This window comes from Oryzias latipes, chromosome 6 (assembly GCF_002234675.1).
Source record: "Oryzias latipes chromosome 6, ASM223467v1".
In the NCBI taxonomy this organism is placed as follows: Eukaryota; Metazoa; Chordata; class Actinopteri; order Beloniformes; family Adrianichthyidae; genus Oryzias; species Oryzias latipes.
Genome location: NC_019864.2, coordinates 27,349,631 through 27,371,507, shown reverse-complemented (window position 1 = coordinate 27,371,507; position 21,877 = coordinate 27,349,631). Strand labels below are relative to the sequence as shown.

The following is a 21,877-nucleotide window of genomic DNA, read 5'->3' as shown; positions in this document are numbered from 1 at the left end:
CGTCTAACATAAGAGGGCTCCATCTGATTGGTCAATGATATAAAAGGCTCCATCTGATTGGTCAAATGCAGAAAGGGTTATTTGAATCGTTAAACACGTCAAGTTGCCATAAGAATTTCTTAATACATTTAAGGTAACCATTTATTGCAATTTTGGCCGACTTTTGCGATTAGCGAATTACACAGCTTGAATTTGTGATTTATTGTGCAGGCCTAGTTGTGGAGTAATAAGATTCAGTCCCAACATCTGTTCAAAATGACAAGCAGAGAAAAATGTCCCCACGCTGATATCCAAAAGCTCGGGCAGAACAGTTGTGCCTGGAGGGGGGCGGACAACATAATGAGGTCAAGGAGCAGAGATGAAAACTTCCAGTTTTCTTTTTTTTTAATAGTAACAGTACTTCCACAAACATGTAATCACCTTCACTGCCTCTGAGTTTATTCTACAAATAAAAACTGAGATCTGAGTCCTCTACCGAGATACTTCACCACATCTGAACCGTCAAAAAGTCAAAGATGTGCAGCCAAATGTGAGGAAACGCGCAGGGCTCCTCCACAGTTCTCACGTCTTGTGTCACTGTCAGGACGATGCCGTGCCCCCTCTCATGATCCTGAAGAGCGCGTTGACGTTGTTGCTCTTGATGGCGTCTCGACAGGCAGAGATGACGTGGTTCTTGGGTTTACCCACTAAAGTGAAACACACCCACAAATGAAATACAGGGGTAGGCACAGAAACAGAGCAGACAAGGTTTTTCTGTCTTTGTTATTGTAATATTAAGCTATAATGGACATCTTTTGGTGCATTTTAAAGTGTTCCCAGTGGTTATTTAATTGTGATAAAGACATTTTTTTTTTTTTTGGCAAAATCAAAAAACACGTCGTTTTTATAACATAGTTTCTGCAGAGGGGCAGGAGTTCATTGTAAATTTGCCTAAGAGAATCTTTTTTATTATCGTCTCGATGAAAATAAGGAATAAATCATAAAGTTTAGGAGGGCCGAGCATGCAGCCTCTTGCATCGGCTCTCAGTCTGACAGCCAGTCCGCCGTGGTGGGCGCTCGCTCCAGACTGTAGCCGGGACGGGCTCCAGCAACCCTGCAGATGCTTGAACTTTCAAATTGTGCTGCTGCAGGACAGACGCACCACGCCTGGCGCTCAAATTGCGCCACAGGACCAAAGATCTCGTCTGTACCAAACATTTTGACGCGAATCACGTTTGGTGTGAACGAGCAGCCAGAGAACACGCTGCAAGAAAAAAAAAAAAGTAAAGAAGGGGCTTTGATCATTTGAGAGTCGACTGTTTTGACTCCCTACCAGAAAGAGATTCTTAGAACCGCTGCTTTCCAGCATGACCCATCAAAAGCTGATACTGATATGCTAAAAGCTTCATTTTATCTGAGTAAACTGTGGGAATTGATGAAGCCAATTCTTTCATCCAAAGGATGCTTGCAATGTTATGATTACTGGTTTAAACACAGACATAAGGGCTGAAACAGAGACCTGGGATCAGCAGCACCACTCTGCAGGAAAAAACAGAAGCGACCCACCTCTGAGTCTCCCCGCCCGCTGAATGGCCTGGTTCACAGACTTTAGACAGGCTACCAGTGCATTGTGGTTGTTGGATCGGATCTTGTATTCGTTGATGAGGTCTCTGTTCAGGTCGTACAGCTGCCTGTGACGCTTCTTCATGGCCGTCCTGCAGAAGAGCAAAGGGCTCTAATGAAAACGCTGTTCTAACTCTAGATTCTAGCTGCTGTCACTCCTCACATGTCGCCCATCAGGCGAGCGTCCTCTGCTTGCACCAGCACGCTCCTGATGTAGTTGGAGTGTTCGGCCATGTCTGCCGTTAATTTCTGATGGACGGCGTGAAACTCGTCAACCTGCAACGCAAAGGATTGCAACTGAAGCAGAGACAGCTGATTTAGAAAAACATGCAACTAAACGCTTTTCGGATATGAAGCACAAATTAAATTAAAAAAAAGATTCTATAAGAATGGATCAAACATCAAGAGAGATGAATAATGACAAACAGATCTGCACGGCAGCATCAGAACCTCAGTAAGAGTCGTGCGAAGCTCCTCGAAGTATGTGGGAAAGTCTGCTTCAGCAGAAAGATCCTCCATGGCCAGGAAGGAGGCGAGAGACTGGACCACATCTCCTGCCAGGTCGATGTCATCTGTTCTCAGGGTGATCTGGTTGAGAACACAAAGGATTCCCGACATAGATCACTGCAGAATCTGACAGAAAACTTGATAAGAAGACGCTTCAATGTGAGCAGATTCCTGAATACGCTCTGCTGCTCCTGTCCTTCAAAGGAAGAAGGAATTACTTTGTAAAAATACATATTTTGTGATCCTCACTGTGACTTCCCACAGGTGTGTTGTGTTGTTTGTGCGCACCTGTCCATTGCTGGCCATGTTGAAAGACAACAGTCCTCTGCCTCTGAGGGAAGCAAAGGTGACATTTGGGGTCTCGACTCCTTCTGGCAGCAGGAAGTTCTGGTTCAGCCACATAACCACCTTCAGACAGATGGGAGGACGTCAACACGAGCACACACACAAGCCTGTGCAGGAAAGTGTGCACGGTGGCGAGTGCCCACCCTCTGGGGCCGCTCGTTGACGCTGAAGGAGACCCTGCCCCCTGGCGGCGCGGCGGACGGGTCCGCCAAGATCTGGTACATGGAGAAGCGCGGCAGCTGGCGAGTGATTTCAAACACGTGGAACTGGGTGCTGCGGTAAAGGTGGGGGGGCGTGAGTGAGGAGCGGGAAGTGTGAGATGAAAGCTGTCACTTCACACTCGTCAGACCTGCACTTTCCTCCCACGAAGGCTTTGATGTGCAGATCCACTGGAATGTCTTTTGGGGGAACGATGGGGACACGGACACACCCAGAGAGGTTCTGAGCGCTGGGATGGACCACGTGACTCTCACCTTCAAATATTCCCTCAGCGAAGATGAGGACGGCACGGATGATGGTTTCTGGAAAGTGTGTGTGTGTTTGTGTGTGTGTGTGTGTGGGTGGGGGGTATCAACAGTAAGAGTCTGACCTGCTTTGAATCCAAGATTTGGGCTTTCAGAATCGTACCGTTGGGAGTGGAGATGCTGAGCTCCACGTGGGCCCTCTGAACCTCAGTCGCAGGCTTCACTGACAGAGCTGTCTGCAGCTGAGTGTTGGCTGGAATGACCCCCACCTCGCTGTTGGTCTGCGACACCCCCTGAGCAAAGAAAGTAGATAAAACATGAGGCAGACTGGAGCCCAGACTGCTTCCTGTCTCGTTACTAATAACTAACTCCTGGTTTCCCACCATGAGTCACAGAGAAGGACAAGTCTTTGCTCTGGTGGGAAATCAGGACTGAAAATGTTTTTTCCAACAAAACATCATCCGTCTGCGATGGGCACCTTGGCGTTCTCCTCGTAGTTACGCAGTTCCAGCAGGAGGTTCTGTTTGCGCTGGCTAAGCTCTCGAATGAGTTCCTGCTCAGAGCTGGAGTCCATGAGACTCCCCTTCTGGTCTTTACTGGCTGGCAGGTAACCACGAACTACAATAGCACACACACACACAGACACACAGAGGAGTCCAGAAAATCTGCATGCGGTCTGTTAAAAATGCACCAATGAAACGGGGCGTTCAAGCGCTCACCTTCTCCATCTGTGGAGGCGCAGATGAGTTCCTTCTGCCCGTCAAGCCTGTAGTCTCCCTCCACCACGCCCGCCACGGCAGACGAGAAGTTGTCCTTGAAGATCACCTCACCTGTGCGGTCGCTTCGAGCATCGACCTGAAACAAACATTTGATCAAATCAAAGCAAATGTCATGTTCCCAGTTTGAGACTTCAGCTGCGATGCTGAGCACTTCCGGCTCACTTCTGACCACATTCCTCTGTCTGAAATCTCAATTACAGAGTCATTTAGTAATTCCATCAGAAAATCAAGCGACTTTAGAGACCCACTCTGATGAAAAATGTTGTTTTTGGTGTTTTTAACATGTTCTGTTTTCTGATGATGGAGGACATCAATAAAGAAAATTAAGCTCTAAATCGTATTTCTGAGTATTTCTTTACTCAAATTGTAGTAAATTAGGAGCAGACAAAAAAATTGTTCTTTCAAAAAGATCGTATTTGTGACACTGGGCGGGGCACAAGCTCCCTGCTCCGCTCCATCCTATATCATGAAGTGTGCTTGTGCGTGTGAGGGACTGTAAGCTAGTGGGAGAGCACGCAAATAGAGATTTTAGTAGTGGGGAGGGGAAGGCGGGTCAGGGTAGCTCCGCGGCAATGGTCCGCCCACAACTCAGAGGCTAATTTCTAAAGAACTACTGCCACTTTGCAGAAACTATATGAAAGAGAATTAATGGAAATAAAAGACCACTGGGAACACTATGAAAATAGATCAAAAGATGATCAGAGTGGGATTTTTAAAGCTAATTACTTTTAAAAACCTGACCGCACCTTTCCGTTGGACCAGCCGGTGATGAGCTCCACAACTCCGTCTCCATTCAAGTCGAAGGCGTGGATGCTCATCGCGTGGTTCTTTGACTGTAGTGAAATATGGAAATCAGAACAACAGAAAGGTACTTAATAACTTAGTAATTGACTTAAAACAAGTTGTCATGTTTTTAGAGTCAGAGACGGGTTTTGACCTTGATCCTCCAGTAGCGAGCGGTGCGGTCGTACACGCCAACTGTGCCGTTAGCCAGAGCGTAACCAAACCTGCTGCCGTGCATGTGACACAGAGACGTCACCGTCTGAGAGACAGAAATGAAAAAGAACCTTTTCAATGACCAACGTTATTTTTCTCTCCGCTGATTGCAAACTAAAACCTTTCAAAGACAGAGGGGTCACAGTCCTGCAGAAGCTCACCTCGTTCTCAGTCATCTCTGACACGAGCTCATCCTCTTTGAACACTCTGATGTCAAAGTCCTCAGATCCCACCAGAAGCTGCCAGCATCAACAGACCATCATGAGATTTTAAGTCAAAGTTTATTTTATTTTATTGATGTATTTTTTTGAAACTAGTGTTTTACTTAAATGTCTGAGTATGTTTTAAGCATCGTGCACTATTATTTCTCTGGTTTTATCTTATTTTAACATTGTGAAGCACTTTGTGTAGAAGAGCAGAATGCAGGACAAACCTCATTCTTCCCATCTCCAGTGAAGTCACAGAGCACCAGAGACCTGACGTTATCCCCCGTCACCTGAAAAGAAGCAAACACACGACAGCAAACTATGGTCATGAAAATGAAGTCAGTGTTTACAAAAGGTCAAACAACAGCATCCTCCTTTTAGATGACATCTCCTTAATCGTATCTTACTGTCCAAAATTGGTCATTGCCGTCGTGGTCAAAACCCTGTAAGGCACAGTTCCCACCAATGATCGCCAGCGGAGAACGGATGTTGCCGAGTTTCCCCAAAACGATGGCGTTGGCCCCATCCGTCACCTAAACACATGGAGACCAAAACTGAATTGAACTTTGTGGCTCACATGCCTTCCCTCCCACCTCTTGCTTCCACTCACCTCCCTGTAAAAGATGTCTGCGTTATCGTGAACATCATAGGCCAACAAGTTGGTCTGAGACCCCACGAACAGAGTGTCCCCAACCGTGTCTGGACCCAGCTTCCCGGCAGCCAAACAAGTCACTGCCTGGTTGATGTTAAGGAGAGAGATGTCGGAGTCCAGGGTGCTTTGGGTCAGTCGGTGAGCTGCAGGTTTCTGACCCCGAACATGAGGGTTGTGGATGAAAACCTTACATGGAGGGAAGAAAAAGAAAGAAAGGTCATTGGGTCTATGAAACACAGAAAAGAGGCTCTTTTTTGATGAGCAGAGGGCTTATATTCCCTATTTATTTGATCGACTGTGACCCTCCATAAAATATTAATATTTAACACTTTTATGTACAAAACAGAACAGTAACATACAAAACAGATCCCCCAGGATGTTAGAAGGTTTATCCGTCCTAACTTTTATTTCTTGACATAATTCCATTAACCATGCACTATCTACGGTGGCCCTGAAGTCCAAATCATATCAACATATCAACAAACAAACAAAGAAACAGAAACAAAGTAAAGACCACAGCAGATTTGTTGTTAAACATAAAAATTAGAAAATAAAAGAGTTAGCCTTGTTCTAAAAGAGGTGATTAATTAAAAAAATAAAAGAGGAGAAGACCATAACACGTGAAGAAATGCACGGGGCTCCTCACCTTCCCAGCCTGCGTGGCTGCAGTGAGGCAGGGGTGCACTCCATCGAACTTGCCAATGGTCACCATGCGGGGGTTAATCTTGTGGTTTAGTTTCAGGGTGAAAATCGGGACCATCATGGTTCCTTCCGCGTTATCGGCACAAAACAAAACAAAAACAAACAAACCAACAAAACGTACAAACCCACGGTGCCCTGCTCTCCCAACCCAAAGGAAAACGAGCAGAACCGGATATCTTCCGTGGAAACCGGCAGATTCTGCTACACTAATGTAATTACAGGCTTTAGCCTGGCCACTGTTGCCAGGCAACCACCAGAGGGAGGGCGCGAAAGCTGCTGGTTTAGCTAATATCTTCGAGATTTCCTGTCAGTCAACGCTACCTGTTCCACAAGAAAGTATAAATGTAACTATAATACATCCTGGAAACCGTTTAGCGCTAACATAAACAGTAAGATCTCAAATGATTAAGGTTATCGCTGTTTTACCCTAACTTAACTAGCACGATTAGCGAATATTAGCGCTAATTGTTTATGTTTCGTTGGAAATAACCAGTACAGACTTACAAAAGGGAGTTGACCGATTTTTAAAAATAGTACTAATTTGAGCAATTAATGTTATTGCAGCTCCGACAGCAGAAAACAGTGAAATTTTCTTGAAATTAACCGCCTGACCAACTAGCTACGCCCGACATTTAACAAAGACAAGTTACGACTTCCTGTTTAATCTTTCAGAATAAAAGCTTGAGATTTCCTTTTTGTTTTGATAAAATAATACAAAATTGGATACACTCAGATTAAAAATTATACGTTACATGTGGTATTTAACAAACTTTTATCTTCAATGAACATTTTTGATGTTAGAGTTTCTCCACTGTGGCTGGTGTTAGGCGATTTATTATTTTTTTTTGACAACGTTCCTCTATGGAGTTATTTCAGTCTCAATAATCAGAAATGCACACAACCGGTTTTACAAATACACACGCTCCGATTCACAAATGTCATTTTATGCAAACGTGAAAAATAAATTCGGAAATACACACCCTGTGTTTCACAAACACACACATTGTGTTTCACAAATGCACACTAAATGTTTTACAAATGCACAATAAGTGTTTCTCACAAATGTGCACACTGTTTTTCACAAAAACATTTCAGAAATTCACAATAAATGTATCAGAAATGCAGACTAAGTGCTTCACAAACGTGATTTTTAGGTACACATGTGATGTGAACTCACAGATCATTCGAACTGCAGACTGTGCATTCAAAATCCCGTTCTCGTTTGTGAATCTCCCCGTGTGTGTGAGAGATTTTTCTACGGTGAATATTGAGACTCATCTGACGGAGCGGGTCGACTAATCTCACCATTGGCTAGTGAATCTGTCAATCAAACTCATTGGCAAAGCAGGCGGGTTCGCTTTTAGCCAATCGAATGGCCCCTTACACTCTTCACTCTCAACTGACGAGGGAGGGAGCTGTTCAACACAGCAGTTGGGAGGACGCGGGCGGCAAACATGGCGGAGAGTTCTTCTGAAAGGGATCAGTCTCAGCCCGTAAGTAATGCACTTATTTGATTATTATTCCCTCGTTGTACGTCCTGTAATGTTATTGAATACTAAGTTGAAGCGTTCTCCTTGGCCAAGTGACATGTGTGAATGCTTTATGAACACTGCAGCCGAGTCGTTTGCAGAGTACCCCCACCGCAAATTAGCTTAGCTTAGCCTGTGCGGTCATATTTTTTATGAAAGCGGGGGAGGACTTATGATGGTTTTGTCAAGTTTTATACTTGGCATACCAGCTCTTCACACAACACGAGTAACTACAACCAACCAGGGGCCTCGAAACTAGCCGGCTTTTGACTCAAATTGTGTCTGTCTGCCCTGTGAGTGTGAGGGAAGTTTAAGCTAGCGCGTCGGTTCAAGCTAGATATACAGCCAATCTGTAGGTTCTTAACATGATTCATAAGGAACTAAGGGGAAAACATGCCGGATTTACAGCAGCACAGAAAGTTTAATAAAAAGTATTGATTTGGAGACGGGGATTTGTTTAAACACTGATGCTATGCTAACTAGCTAGCTAGCTAGTTGTTCAATGTGCTGCCTTTGTGTAAACGCGATCCGGGTTAAAGTTAGACACAGTCTTTTCACAACCCAGACTTTAAGACGGGGTGGATTGTGCAACAAAGTTAATTCATATGACATTCATGAAAACTGTATTTTGTAAATATAACAGACGTGAATCCACTGTTGAATGAAAGAAGCCTCATTAAGTTTCTAACGTTAGAACCCGTATTGTGCTGAAAAGCCCTGTGAGATTGTGTCAGAGTGACAGCCACTAAATTCCCCGTATCTTTACTTCCAATGACGAAATGACAAGAATCCCAAACATTATGTTTTTAGTCTGTTTTGTAGTCGATAAGTAGTCACAGAAAGGGTGGATGGGAGAAATCAGCTATCAACAGTGATTAGAGTAGAAGTTACTGTAAGTATTACACACAGGCTTCCTGTGATCAGTGTCTTGTCTCTGATTTTTTTTAAAGCTGTTCTTTACTACAAGCTCAAGTTATCATAGCAAGAGTGTTTTAAAAAATTCCCCTTTCTAATATTTGAAAATTATGTAATTTAATCTCAGACAGCTAAATGATCTAATCCATGTTTGTCGTGTTTTTATTTATTCTTTAGGAATTGCTGAAGTGTGACATCCTAAATACCTTTCTATTCTATTCTATTTCATATTTTATCATCCTATTGTATTACTGTTTTACCTATCAATTGGGAATTTAGCATTTTTGCCCCTGTAAATATCTGCCAGTTGAAAGTATTTGTACTTGTATTCCATAGATCTTGTACCTGAAGATAGCAGAGAACAACTGTGCAGACACCCACTTGGCCTTCTTCAGTGACGCTGTGAACGTTTATGGCTTACCTCTGAGGTATTCATGTTATTCATAAAGAAATATTTTATTCACATATCAGGCAGTATAAGCACTTGGTTATTTGTACAAAAATAAAATAACTTTTTTTAGACTCCTCTGAAAACAAAGGCAACTCTAAAACTCTTTCCCCTCATGGATAACATTTTACCCCCCCCTCAACAGTCTCTCTCACCTCAATTTTTTCCCCAGTGATACATGTAACCCACTCCTGCAATTTGTCTAACCTAGAAATTCTACTTATTGGCAACATACATAAGAACATTACATTTTAAATTGATGTGTACCGTATTGGCGATGCATTTGTAATTATGTGTTTGAGACATGATTTTCATGTTATTGTCAGGGTGAGAGGAGATCACGGAGGACAAAATGTGGGCATAGCTGAGTTGATGCTCACAGTACGTAGAACTGACACAAACAGTTTCATTGCAGCAAAAGTGTACACACAATCAACGGTGAGTTGAACCTAGTTTTAGACGCATTAATATAAACATAAAAGTGAATGATGTATTAAAAATAAATCTGACAATATAATATTTCTTTTTGCTTTTTTCCAAATACAGGATTGAGCTCCTCTGGTGTGATGTCTTCATGACTGTTACTGGTTTATATTACAACATCCTGCACTCTCCTGAGGACCAAGACTTGCTCAATATCGGTAACATCACGTATTCTGCTGCCACTATATTTTTCTACCACGCATTCAGGCCAGTTTGGATGTCTTTAGTGACGCGTGGGACAGCCATCCAATCAGGACGGAGCAAAGCATGACACCAAATCAGCTGTGGCAGTTGGGCTTGACCCAGAACCCTGTTTCTGATCCCCGGGTAAGTGCTTTATTTTAGTGTTTTTCAACCTTTGTTCACTTGTTCCACGGTCTGACACTGGACTCTGTGGAAAGTTACACCGCTAAAGACGAGCTTTAGCTGGTATTTTTGTTATAACTGAGCGACTTTATCAGCAGAATTAAGAACAAGGAAGGGAAAACTTTAACCACTTCTGATTGGTCAGACTGATGACATGTGATCAAGCCTTCAATAATGATTGGCGGAGACAGTTAAAGGGGCGCGACTTTTCCTTACACAGTTATAGCTGCAGCTAAATCGCGGCACTGTCAACCTTATCAAAATGTATTTTATAGAATTAAATAAACACAAAGAAAAAGTCATTTTAAGATCTTTTATATTCCTAACTACTCAGTGTTTTTATCAGTGCCTGTTTGGATTAACAAAGAGCTGATTTCCTGGAGATGGGAAATGTTTTTAGATCAGTGAAGTAGGGCAATTCCCCACGGCGCACTTGACCATCTCCCACGGCACACTAGTGTGCCGCGGCACACACACTGGTTGAAAAACACTGCTTTATTTAATCTCACTGTACTGGACAACTGATTTGTGTGCAGTTCGACTAAAGTGGAAAGTATCAAGAACAGTATAATGAAATCACAATGACTACAAGGAATTTTCATCAAAAATGAATGAAAAGTATTATTGTTGTGTGGTGCAAACTATTTCCCTAAATTGTTTGGTTTTTAAATCAAGTAGGAAGAATAGCACATCTGCAAGTTCAAAATGCATCACAATGCATGGCATTATGAGCCATCAGCTGTACTAATCTCACTACTTTGTTAAGAGTCACTTATTTGCAAATTATAAACAGTTATGGAGATATGAGGTCTGCTAGAAACAATATAAGTCATTATTAGTGGGTCTCTGTTCATACATAATCTAAAACATAAAAAAAAACAGTGCTGTTCATAAACAGTATCTTTTTTTTTTTGTCAGGGTATGCTGCTTCCAGAGAATGAATGGGAAGAGAGTGGATCCATGGCTGAACCTCATCCTGGGATCAATGTCCTGGTATGGGACAGTCCCCTTTTGGGTCCACAAATGTTGGAACTGCAAGACGACATCAACCCATTGTGTAATTCAGACCGTTTGGGAGTGGACCTACATCTTTACTGTCCCGTTTGTTTAGAACTTAATTTAGGCGACATAATTACATACAGAAGAAGAGAGACTGAGGGGAGGAAGACAGAGTTCAAATAAATACTGCTGTATTGTTCAAGGGACTTCATTGTATGTAAGGATGTTATGAAAATTAGTTCCAGTTTAAATAAAATTCAAATCAGTAGAGATCCCACATTTGCTTAAATTTTGATGTTTTAATCTGTCCATGTTTTCACTGAATTTTACTCTGCAATAAAGGGTGAATGTTTGCACTTTGTTGTTCTATGACCATCTTTTGTTGTGTAGTATTTAACCAGTTATAAAACCCAGAGAGATGAGGAAACTTTTTTTAAGGGTGACCTGGCCAAGAGGTGTATATGTATATGGTTACAATATAAAATCTATGACATTTGAGTTATTAAAAAAATAAAATTAAGGTCCAGCAGAGTGACTTGGGGAGCAGGGGAGGTGTATTGGGTATCTGTGATTGACAGTGAGATGAACTTGAGGTAATGTAGTCCCACTGCGTGGTACGGAGCAAAGTGATGCCAGTTTCTCCACAAAACCTGTGGAAGTTGCAGGTTTTTCTCCTCCACCTTCATATGATCAAGACCGAAGGGGACCGTGTCTGAGTGTTGAAATGACGCTAGCATGAAAGCTAAGAGAAGGATAACGTACAAACAATCCCGAGTGAAACATTCATTTTAAATCTCATGACCAGTACAGAGTTCGATGGATTATATGTCAACTGCATTCAACCAATGTTGCCTTGCTACCAGGTCCACTGAAAAGTTGCACAAGCCAGTAAATTTTGACAACCGAAGGCAAATAAACCGACAAGCCATGCTAAAGCTAACACGCTAACGACCGACTGGTACAGAATCAAACATGGGCGGGGCTTTTGCCACCCGCAGAAAGCGTAGAGAAAGTGTAAGGGGCCATACGATTGGCTAAAAGCGAACCCGCCTGCTTTGCCGACGAGTTTGATTGACAGATTCACTAGCCAATGGTGAGATTAGTCGACCCGCTCCGTCAGATGAGTCTCAATATTCACCGTAGAAAAATCTCTCACACACACGGGGAGATTCACAAACGAGAACGGGATTTTGAATGCACAGTCTGCAATTCGAATGATCTGTGAGTTCACATCACATGTGTACCTAAAAATCACGTTTGTGAAGCACTTAGTCTGCATTTCTGATACATTTATTGTGAATTTCTAAAATGTTTTTGTGAAAAACAGTGTGCACATTTGTGAGAAACACTTATTGTGCATTTGTAAAACATTTAGTGTGCATTTGTGAAACACAATGTGTGTGTTTGTGAAACACAGGGTGTGTATTTCCGAATTTATTTTTCACGTTTGCATAAAATGACATTTGTGAATCGGAGCGTGTGTATTTGTAAAACCGGTTGTGTGCATTTCTGATTATTGAGACTGAAATAACTCCATATTCCTCCTGCTTTGAAATAGACACCTCACTGGACACAGATGAGACAGGCATGCACAAGAATGCCACTGATAACTTGAATAAATGAGAATATTTCTTTCTTTCCCAATATTAAATGGGTCCCCCTGACCCTTGTAATATTTGGCTATATCGTGTAGCATTGAACCTTAATACACTGACCAAAAATATAAACGCAACACTTTTGTTATTGCTCCCATTTTTTACGGTATGAACTCAAAGATGTGAAACATTTTCCACATACACAAAATAACCAGTTCTCTGAAATATTGTTCACAAATCTTTGATAGTGAGCACTCCTCCTTTGCCAAGACAATCCATCCCACCTCCCAGGTGTGCCATATCAAGATGCTGATAAGACAGCATGATTATTGCACAGGTGTGCCTTAGACTGGCCACAAGAAAAGGCCACTCTGAAATCTTCAGTTTTGTTTTATTGAGGGGGTCAGGAGACTCAGACAACCAGTCAGTATCTGGTGTGACCACCATTTGCCTCTTGAAGTGTGCCACATCTCCTTCGCATAGAGTTGATCAGGGTGTCTACTATGGCCTGTAGAATGTTGGTCCACTCTTCTTCAATGGCTGTGCGAAGTTACAAACAAAAGCAATAACAAGAACAATAACAAAAGCGTTGCATTTATATTTTTGGTCCGTGTATGTGTGTCTGCTATCATGGTTTGTGTTTGAGTCTAGCTGACACTGACATCCACGGATGAGGCCAAACATTGTCACCAAAGAAACCCTGTCCTAAACCTGGGAGTAACCTCCTAAATAAGACATACTCCAGAGGTTCAACAAGCTTCTAACTCTTTTGGATTGTGTAAAGAGGTTGTGTGGCATCCTAAAAATGAAGTGTGATGTTGGCAAAACAGCACACTCTGGTGACAAAGTTAAGGAAATATAATTATGTGTTCCCATTTTCGCATTTCTGTTGTTAAAAATAGTTAAATACACAGAATACAAAAGTCTGTTGGTACAACTTAGAAAAAGTACATGCAAATTATGCTTATTGTTATCATATATGGGATAGGGCTTCATTGTAGGTTGTGTTATGCTAATTTGCATATTTTAATAGCAAACAACAATACTGATTATTTTTATGCTACTATGAAATAAAGAAAGAAAAACATCCGTGCGGTTACCCAAAAACTAACAACAACAATTTAATAAACAAAAGGCTGGGCTCGTCCGGGATTTGAACCCGGGACCTCTCGCACCCAAAGCGAGAATCATACCCCTAGACCAACGAGCCACATTCATGACAGTGAGAGTGTACGTATAAGAATAGACTGTGTATTCACTGCAATACAATGTTGACTGGGTGGATTTGAGATCTCCTTCAAATTGCATTTTAGTTAGTCTATGCCTATGGTCTACCAGCACAATATATAGCTGGTAAAACATAGCTTACAACAACATAACGCGAGCCTACGTTTTTTAAAGCAGCTTTAGTTTACACAATGATATAATTCAGACTTTTGTATTCTCAGTTTGTAAATTCGGGCCAACAACAATAGAGACAACTTAAGAGTATGACTAAATTTTAATCATAAACTCATCATTAAAATAGCATCCGTTTATTTTACACTAGATGTAGAGGCCTGCAAGTCAGTGTTGAGGAAAAACTACTCCACGACATTCACGTAGCCGTCTTCACATTACCGTAAAACACAATGTATGAACACATAGTAAAATTTTAAAATGCCATAACACACTGAGCAAGGGCGCACTTCAATCTTTACCCAACATCTTGTTAGCTGTAGCAAAGTTCGGCGAAGGTCGAGAAATGGCGACTGCTGCAAAACGACAAAAGGTGCCAGTTTATCCTCTTCGAGAAACATTAAATACGTCACTGATTTACGATCTAGACGTGTGTTGGTGGTATAGCTAAAACTGTAGAAACGAGCAACACGAGGCGGAAATTAATTAATCTGCGATACGATTCTTTCGTTTAGGTGTATTAATACGGGCCAATGCCCCCTATAGGCTATATAGGACCGTTTACATTCACCGTTACACGTGTGTTACTTTCTCTGAACCCTGCAGCTGCAGATCCGGGTCAACGAGTTTATTGAAAACTTCCATTCAGCCCAGTTTATCAGATGTTTGCTCACGTGACTGTTCTCTACAGGTAGATGAAGGTGCAGATCTCCTTCACGACTTTCTTCAATGGTGTGACAAAGTTAGTTTGCACCTGAGCGAAAAGGTAGGATTGTTTTTCACAGAAGTGGGCACAATATACCATGTATGTAAGTACATAATCAGAGTTCACTGGTTTGGTTGGCATGGTGGTGGAGGGATAATGATATGGACCAACCCAGGCATCAATCAACACAAAACAGGATAATGCGGCACTTTATGATAGTAATGATGCTGAAAGCTGTGTTTCTGTGTATTTCTGTATACAAGCTGCTGTGAATCAAGAGCAGAGAAAAACAAACAAACATTTGAAACAGCTTACGACGCTGAAGTTGGCTTCCGATTCACAGCTTCCGATTTGCAAAGGCACTAAAGGAACATTCCGCTGCATTTTTCGCATTAAGATCACCTAAAACCGGGTCCTGTTCAAAAACCGCTGGAGCTGGACTGCTCAAACCTGGATTAAATTATGCATTAGATACTAAAGAACACATTAAACACAGTTTCTGATTTGTGAAAACTTCCTCTGATTTGTGAAATAAGTTGATTTTTATCGCTTTTTCTCAGACCAGGTCCTGTTCATGAAATTTGGATGGAAATGTATTTTTTTATTCCTTAACACTTTTATTTTTTATACTGCATTGTACTATTGTATTTGTTCACACAGGTACGAGCCGGTGGCCCTAACATATCACCTGGGTGACCAAAATCACTTTGTTGCAATCCACAGACTTCTGCCCAGACAAAAGCTGGCACTTTTACGATGCACTACAGGAATCCAAGAAGGCTAGACGAGGCGACATCAAAATCTCAACATACAAAAGAAACTGGGAAACAGATGTCAGATTGGACAAATATATGGTCATGGTTAGCATGTACCCCTGACTTAAGTTTTGTTTTTTTGTTCAATATTTCTTGGTTTGTTTTCTGATTTACTTTAAAGTTCCTGTTATGGTGTTTACCTTAAAGTTGTCCTTCCCTTGTCCCCATTATCCTTAAATTGCATAAAATTCGATGAAATGATACTATTTCACACAACGGTTTTTGAACAGGATCCGGTCTGAAGTGGACTCAGTGCGTAAAATGCGATAAAAAAATCAACCTATTTCACATTTTCACAAATCAGAGGAAGTTTTCACAAATCAGAAACTGTATTTAATGTGTTCTCTACCATCTAACGCATAATTTAACTCAGGTTTGAGCAGTCTAGGTCCTGCGGTTTTTGCACAGGACCTGGTCTGAAGTGGACTTAGTGTGTAAAATGCGATTAAAAATCAGCCTATTTAACATTTTCACAAATCAGAGGAAGTTTTCACAAATCAGAAACTGTATTTAATGTGTTCTCTACCATCTAACGCATAATTTAAGTCAGGTTTAAGCAGTCCAGGTCCTGCGGTTTTTGAACAGGACCCGGTTTTAGGGTGGTCTTAGTGCGAAAAATGCAGCGGAATGTTTCTTTAGTGCCTTCGCGAATCGGAAGCTGTGAATCGGAAGCTAACTTCAGCGTCGTAAACAGCTTGTAGTTGTGACGTTGTGACAAACTACAATCTGCGAGCCATAAGCTCCCTGCTCTGCTCTATTCTGATGCATCCACCTGCAGACGACTAAATCCATGTTTTCCTCGTCTGAGCTAGTATCTGGCTCAAAACTGTACGTCAGGATGGTTCCAATATTGCGCGCCATTTTTGTTGCACAGGTAAAGTTAGGCTGAGGCTGTGAGGGGCTGTAAACTAGTGGGAGAGAGTGTAAATAAAGAGTTGATGGAAAATGAAGGCAGGCTCACTCTGTACTGACGGTCCCCCCCCCCTCAACTCAAAGGTGAATTTCCGATTAACTGTCGCTCTGTGGAGACAATGTCCTAGAAACTGACACGTTTTTTTTATTTGAGCTAAAAACGGTAAAATCGTGATTAAAAGACCCCTGGGAACACTTTGAAAATAGATCCAATTAAATCAATCTGTATTTATATAGCACTTTTACAACAACATATGTCACTCAAAGTGCTGTGCATAAAATACAATAAAATTTAAAAACAAGATGACAAGACAAACAGTGCCGACAACCCCCCCCCCCCCCCAAACACACACACACACAGGCACACATACGCACACCATGATAAAAAAGTAATAAAATGATGGAATGTAGAGACCTGGCTTTGTCCTGAAGTGGGGAAACGATGTTTTGGGGACATGTCCACATCAGTGACCCCCCCACTCAAGTGCACAGAGAACACTACCACAGAACCCCCCAGATCAGATCAAAAAGAGTCAGACCCGGGAGATCCCATTGCAGCGACCCCGTTCACTGAGAAGGGTCAGTCACCGATGTGGAGGATCCTTCAGAGGAAAACACTGGAGTGTAATAAAATGTAAAAGGAATAAAATTAAAATATATATAAAACATAAACAAAAAACAAATAATTACATAAACCTTAATAGGCATATAAAATGGTAAGTGTGACTAAAAAAAATTAAAAATAAATAAATACAAATAAATAAATGTATTTACATATGTATATAAAACTAGTAAAAAGAGAAAATAAATAATTAAGATATCAAATAAACAGATGATCGTAGTGGGACTTTTAGTGTTGCTGCTGTGCAGAATTACAGGTTGAGACCACCTCTTGATATTCTTCTGTGGTTTTCAGGTGTGCGTTTGTCAAGAAGGAACAGTAGCAGATTATGGGATGCTTGCTAAAGCGGACATCGAAGAAGGCGAGGTTTTATTTACAATCCCTAGGTCCGCTCTCCTCCACCAGAGAACTACAGCCGTGTCTGCCTTGTTGCAAAAAGGTGAGCAGATGCTAAAGCTGCCTGACCGAGATGGTCCTTCCTGGTTGTGACTCCGTCTTGTTGCTTCAGAGGCTGCGTCTCTGCAGAGCTCCTCCTGCTGGGTCCCTCTGCTGCTGGCTCTGCTGTATGAGTACACGTCCCCTCAGTCTGACTGGAAGCCTTACCTGTCTCTGTGGCCTGACTTGCGGAGGCTGGATCATCCCATGTTCTGGTTTGTTTTCCACGTCCATGTTGCGGGTCAGGTCTGATCCCAGTTTCAGGTCTTTGTAACCAAATGCCCCCCCCCCCCCTCCTTCAGGTCTAAGGAGGAGCGGGACCGGCTGCTAAGGGGAACCGGCGTGCCAGAGGCCGTGGATAAGGACTTATCCAACATCCAGCGGGAATACGAAGATGTTGTTCTGCCCTTCATGACCAGACACCCTGATCTGTGGAACCCAAAGACACACACCTTGGAGTTGTACACAGAGCTGGTGGCCTTCGTCATGGCCTACAGGTTAGCAGGCGTGTTCACAGGTTCACCAAGCCCAGCCCTCCATTCACCCTTCACTGTTCTCCAACAGCTTCCAAGAGCCGCAGGAGGATGAGGATGACGATGAGGAGGAGAAACCCCCCAACCCGCCCATGATGGTTCCCATGGCAGACATGCTCAACCATGTGTCCGATCACAACGCCAACCTGGAGTTCTCAGCAGTGAGTCGCTGCAGCATTTCCTGAGTCGGAAGAGTTTTCTGTGCTTTAAAGACAAGCTGTGGGTGTTTCACTGTCAGGACAGCCTGAAGATGGTGAGTGTGCGTCGCATCCACGCCGGGGAGGAGGTGTTTAACACGTATGGGCAGATGGCTAACTGGCAGCTTCTACACATGTACGGCTTCACCGAGCCGTACCCCAACAACAGCAACGAGACCGCCGACATTCCCGCCGCCAACCTGCACAAAGCTGCCATGCAAGGTGACGACCAACACCCCCTTTTCAAATAAAATCCATTTCCACCAGAGTTTTAACACCCACAGCAACGACGTCTATCTGATAATCATCAGCAGCAACAAAAACTTCAAACAGGCAGTGTGTCGGCGTCTTCTTCAGAAAAAAATGAACTCTTACGACATACAAACACAGTTCAAGAAAGAAAAGACTTTAAAACCCAAATTCACATCCCTCCATATGCTTTGATTCGTTTTAAACTTGTTATTAATAAACCTTGATCTCCAGATCAGATGTTTTCAATGTAAAGTGAAAAATCACAGAAAAAAATATGGCAATTTCTGCATCTGAGATAGATATTGAACACCTGCTTTGACATTCTGCAATTCTAAAGACATGTTACAAATGTTTGATCTAAATTTACAGCAAAAGAAAAACATAAATGAAAAAAAAATATAAATTAAAAATAGATCTGTATAATTAAAGCAATTGAAGAGGTAATAAAAGTATTGCCTGGAGATGACGAACAGGTCTACGTAATTTTTATAAGAATCTGCAAAAAAAATTCTTTGGCAACGGAGGTTTTGTGCTAAACACGCCCACATTCCTAATACCGTTATAATGTCATTATTTCGTTCTGCCATGGATTCGTGTATTACATTTTCACAATGTCTGGTAAAAAATACACGAGCAACAGGGAAACAATACTTTTGCAAGTTTAAGATTAAAACCTACAAACTTCGAAACCAACATTTTTTTCCAAAGTAGCTTCCTAATGATACGGACGAAGCAATTCTGGGAAGTCTCGGTTGGTGATTTGACAGAAGTGCTTTGGATCCAACAATTCTGCATGACACAGTTTTTAATTAGCTGTGTGACGCTGTGGAACTTCTAGTGGCGCCGACTGGGCAGGGCGCAGGAAAGCCAGTTCCTACCTAGAAGTGTGTTTAACTTGAAAAAAGTGTTTCCATTGCAGTTTTGCTGAATATGTCTATTTTGATACGCCCCAAATAAACCACCTCCTCTGAGCTCATAAAATGTTTTTCAATAAATGCGTGTTTTTTTCTTCCGAAATTGGTTTCCATTAAGGGAACTTATTATCACAAATCCAATTTGCACAACTAATGCGTAATGGAAATAACAGTCACGTCTTCTGTTCAGACATTTTTCTATAGGATTTAACATCACACCCCCCCTCCACCCACAGAGGCGCTGTTCGACTCAGAGCGGGCGATGGTGGAGGTGCGATGGGAAACGCTGTCTGGGATGACGCAGGACAGAGAAGCCTTCATCTTCAGTGAACATGGCTGTCTGACAGACTCAGAGCTGCACACCGCTCTCAAGGTAACGCACATGTACACACACACACACACACACAATCATTTTGTGTTGTGTTTGAGGGATCTAGATTTGTTTTCATCCTCATTAGCCCCCTGGAATTGTGGGTAAAAGAAAACAGATTTCAACGGCAGTTGGAAAGACTTGTAGTGTGGGGAAATAGAACCAAATTTACGAAAAAGTGACGAGTAAATAAAAAACTCAGCTAGCATTAACATTTGCATTAAGTTACTGAGGAGGTGTGAGGTCTGATAAAAGCTCTGCTTAAAACATATTGTCTTTGTGATTGAAGTAAATGTATTTGACAATCATAAAGAGGACCTGCAGTTGTTTAATTTTAGATGCAGTAAAGTACACAAAGCAGTTTTTAGAATAAGAATTGTAAAATACGTAGCTTTGTGAAGGGGCTCCGGTGGAGAGCCTGGTGGAACACCAAACCCCTCTGAGGGGGTTGAAACATTTCCATAAGATGTATTTGCCGGGACTTTGTAGTCATCAGCAGTCTTTTTTGCAGGTTTTCTGTATGTCTGAGGAAGAGTTTTCGGATTTCAAAGACAACGAAGGCTGGGAGGAAGACGACGAGGACGAGGAGCAGATTTCTCAGGCCTTCTCCAACGACGGCCTTCCTGGATTGAAGCCGTCGTGGAAGCGACTGATTCACGAGGCTGCCCGGCTGACGCTTCAGTCCTACGGGGGCGGCGAGGACCGCGACTGGGCGCTGATAAAGGACGATGCAGCCCTGAAAGGGCTGAGCAGCAGGCAGCAGAGGGCGCTGCAGGTCCGCTTTGGACAGAGGAGGATTCTGTGCAGACTTATGGAGCTCACAGGATCATGACCGCCTTTTCCTTTGGCATTCTGGGGCGGCAGACAGACGAGTGACACATTTCTACGTCAATAAAAACATGATTCATAAAACTGGGATTGTTCTGAGAGAATTTAATGGTTGTTAGAATTTCAACGTGGAGGAGGCTGCTGTCGTTTTTGAAACTGAAGTCACCCCTGAAACACTTCTGCATTCAATGTACAGCTGGGTGCAGCGTGGTAGAGGTAACAGGCGCCCCATGCCACCTCCCTGTCTGCTTCTGACAGCCTGGAGCTGCAGAATTCATGAAAAAAAAACGGCGGCCTTTCTTTTAGTTCAGTCTCTATGGCAACCATTTATTTTTGAGTCGCACGGAGCGGAAAAACAGGTCTGTAAATTTTAGAAGAATCGTCAAAACTAAGAGGTTTCAGAGGTTTTCTCACAACCACGCCCCCATTTCTAATATGTTCATGTCATATGGTTATGTTCAGCTTGAGCCAACGATTAATTTGTTAAATCTTTTCAACATTCCAGTAAAAAAATGTTCAAGCAACAGGGAAACGTCACTTTTTGCTAACTTGCCACATTAACGCTGTTCAAATTCTTCAACTTCCATTTCCAGCTTTTTTTCACCAAGTAGCCATCCAGTGATGCTTGGGGAGCCGAGAGGCAATAGATCGAAATGCCTAGGAGGGTTAAAACTTGTAGCTGGTACTAAAAGGTGATTTATTTTGTAAAGTCAAGATACTTCCTGAGGTCAAAGGTCAACAAAACTTCAGTGGTTGTAGTCGTAAGGTCGTGGCGCATGAAATTTTGTGAAGATCACCCCAACTGACGTTCTCTTCTCATGTTGTGGGAAAACCATCACCTTGCCAAAAAACAGCCACCAAGCCATAGACCTTGTGGACATCCCATAATTTAAAAACTTCCTTTGGATATCCCCGGTTCTATAAGTGGATTTTGAACTTTTTTTTCCCGTCCCATAAGAAATCTGTCAACGATCCCTAAAATTCATTTGCGGGCAAATTTTGGTGAGTTTTTGGCGGGAGTGACATTTTCGGCGCAGTAAGAAAACATCACCAAATACAAATTGAAAACTTCCACATTTTTAAAATCAATCTGGTTCTTGCAGTCCAGGACTGCGGCAGAATGTAATAAACCACATTTGAAAAAATAAAATAAAAACCTAAACATAACAGATGAAGTTTAAGTTTAGTCACTTTTCTTCTAGAAATTAAACAATTCTAAAAATTAAACAAAGAACCGAAGAAGGCATTGATGTGTGTTTTTACACTGAACTGTGCTATACAACTTTGCTGAATTCAACGGCCTAGTT

General features: G+C 42.2%; 2 protein-coding genes and 1 non-coding gene across 3 annotated transcripts; 1 reads left to right on the top strand and 2 right to left on the bottom strand.

Moving 5' to 3' along the window:
* Nucleotides 1-366: 366 nt before the first annotated feature.
* Nucleotides 367-6,923, bottom strand: bbs2 (Bardet-Biedl syndrome 2). Its single transcript, XM_011476428.3, has 17 exons — nucleotides 6,198-6,923; nucleotides 5,510-5,737; nucleotides 5,307-5,432; nucleotides 5,127-5,189; nucleotides 4,855-4,932; nucleotides 4,635-4,739; nucleotides 4,444-4,530; nucleotides 3,638-3,773; nucleotides 3,397-3,536; nucleotides 3,082-3,211; nucleotides 2,804-2,975; nucleotides 2,598-2,727; nucleotides 2,398-2,517; nucleotides 2,053-2,190; nucleotides 1,766-1,878; nucleotides 1,546-1,694; nucleotides 367-686 (listed from the first exon to the last, which is right to left on the bottom strand). The coding sequence occupies exons 1-17, from the start codon at nucleotides 6,312-6,314 to the stop codon at nucleotides 580-582; spliced, it is 2,139 nt and encodes a 712-aa protein (XP_011474730.1). The 5' UTR covers nucleotides 6,315-6,923; the 3' UTR covers nucleotides 367-579.
* Nucleotides 6,924-13,726: 6,803 nt separating this feature from the next.
* Nucleotides 13,727-13,798, bottom strand: trnap-ugg. The gene has a single exon. It is a non-coding gene; the product is annotated as a tRNA-Pro (tRNA).
* Nucleotides 13,799-14,249: 451 nt separating this feature from the next.
* setd6 (SET domain containing 6) lies at nucleotides 14,250-20,660 on the top strand. Its single transcript, XM_004069804.4, has 9 exons — nucleotides 14,250-14,359; nucleotides 14,678-14,752; nucleotides 17,336-17,480; nucleotides 17,550-17,691; nucleotides 17,779-17,973; nucleotides 18,041-18,170; nucleotides 18,248-18,428; nucleotides 19,609-19,745; nucleotides 20,254-20,660. Exons 1-9 carry the CDS (start codon nucleotides 14,333-14,335, stop codon nucleotides 20,572-20,574), a joined length of 1,353 nt encoding a protein of 450 aa, XP_004069852.1. The 5' UTR covers nucleotides 14,250-14,332; the 3' UTR covers nucleotides 20,575-20,660.
* The last annotated feature ends 1,217 nt before the right edge of the window (nucleotides 20,661-21,877 follow it).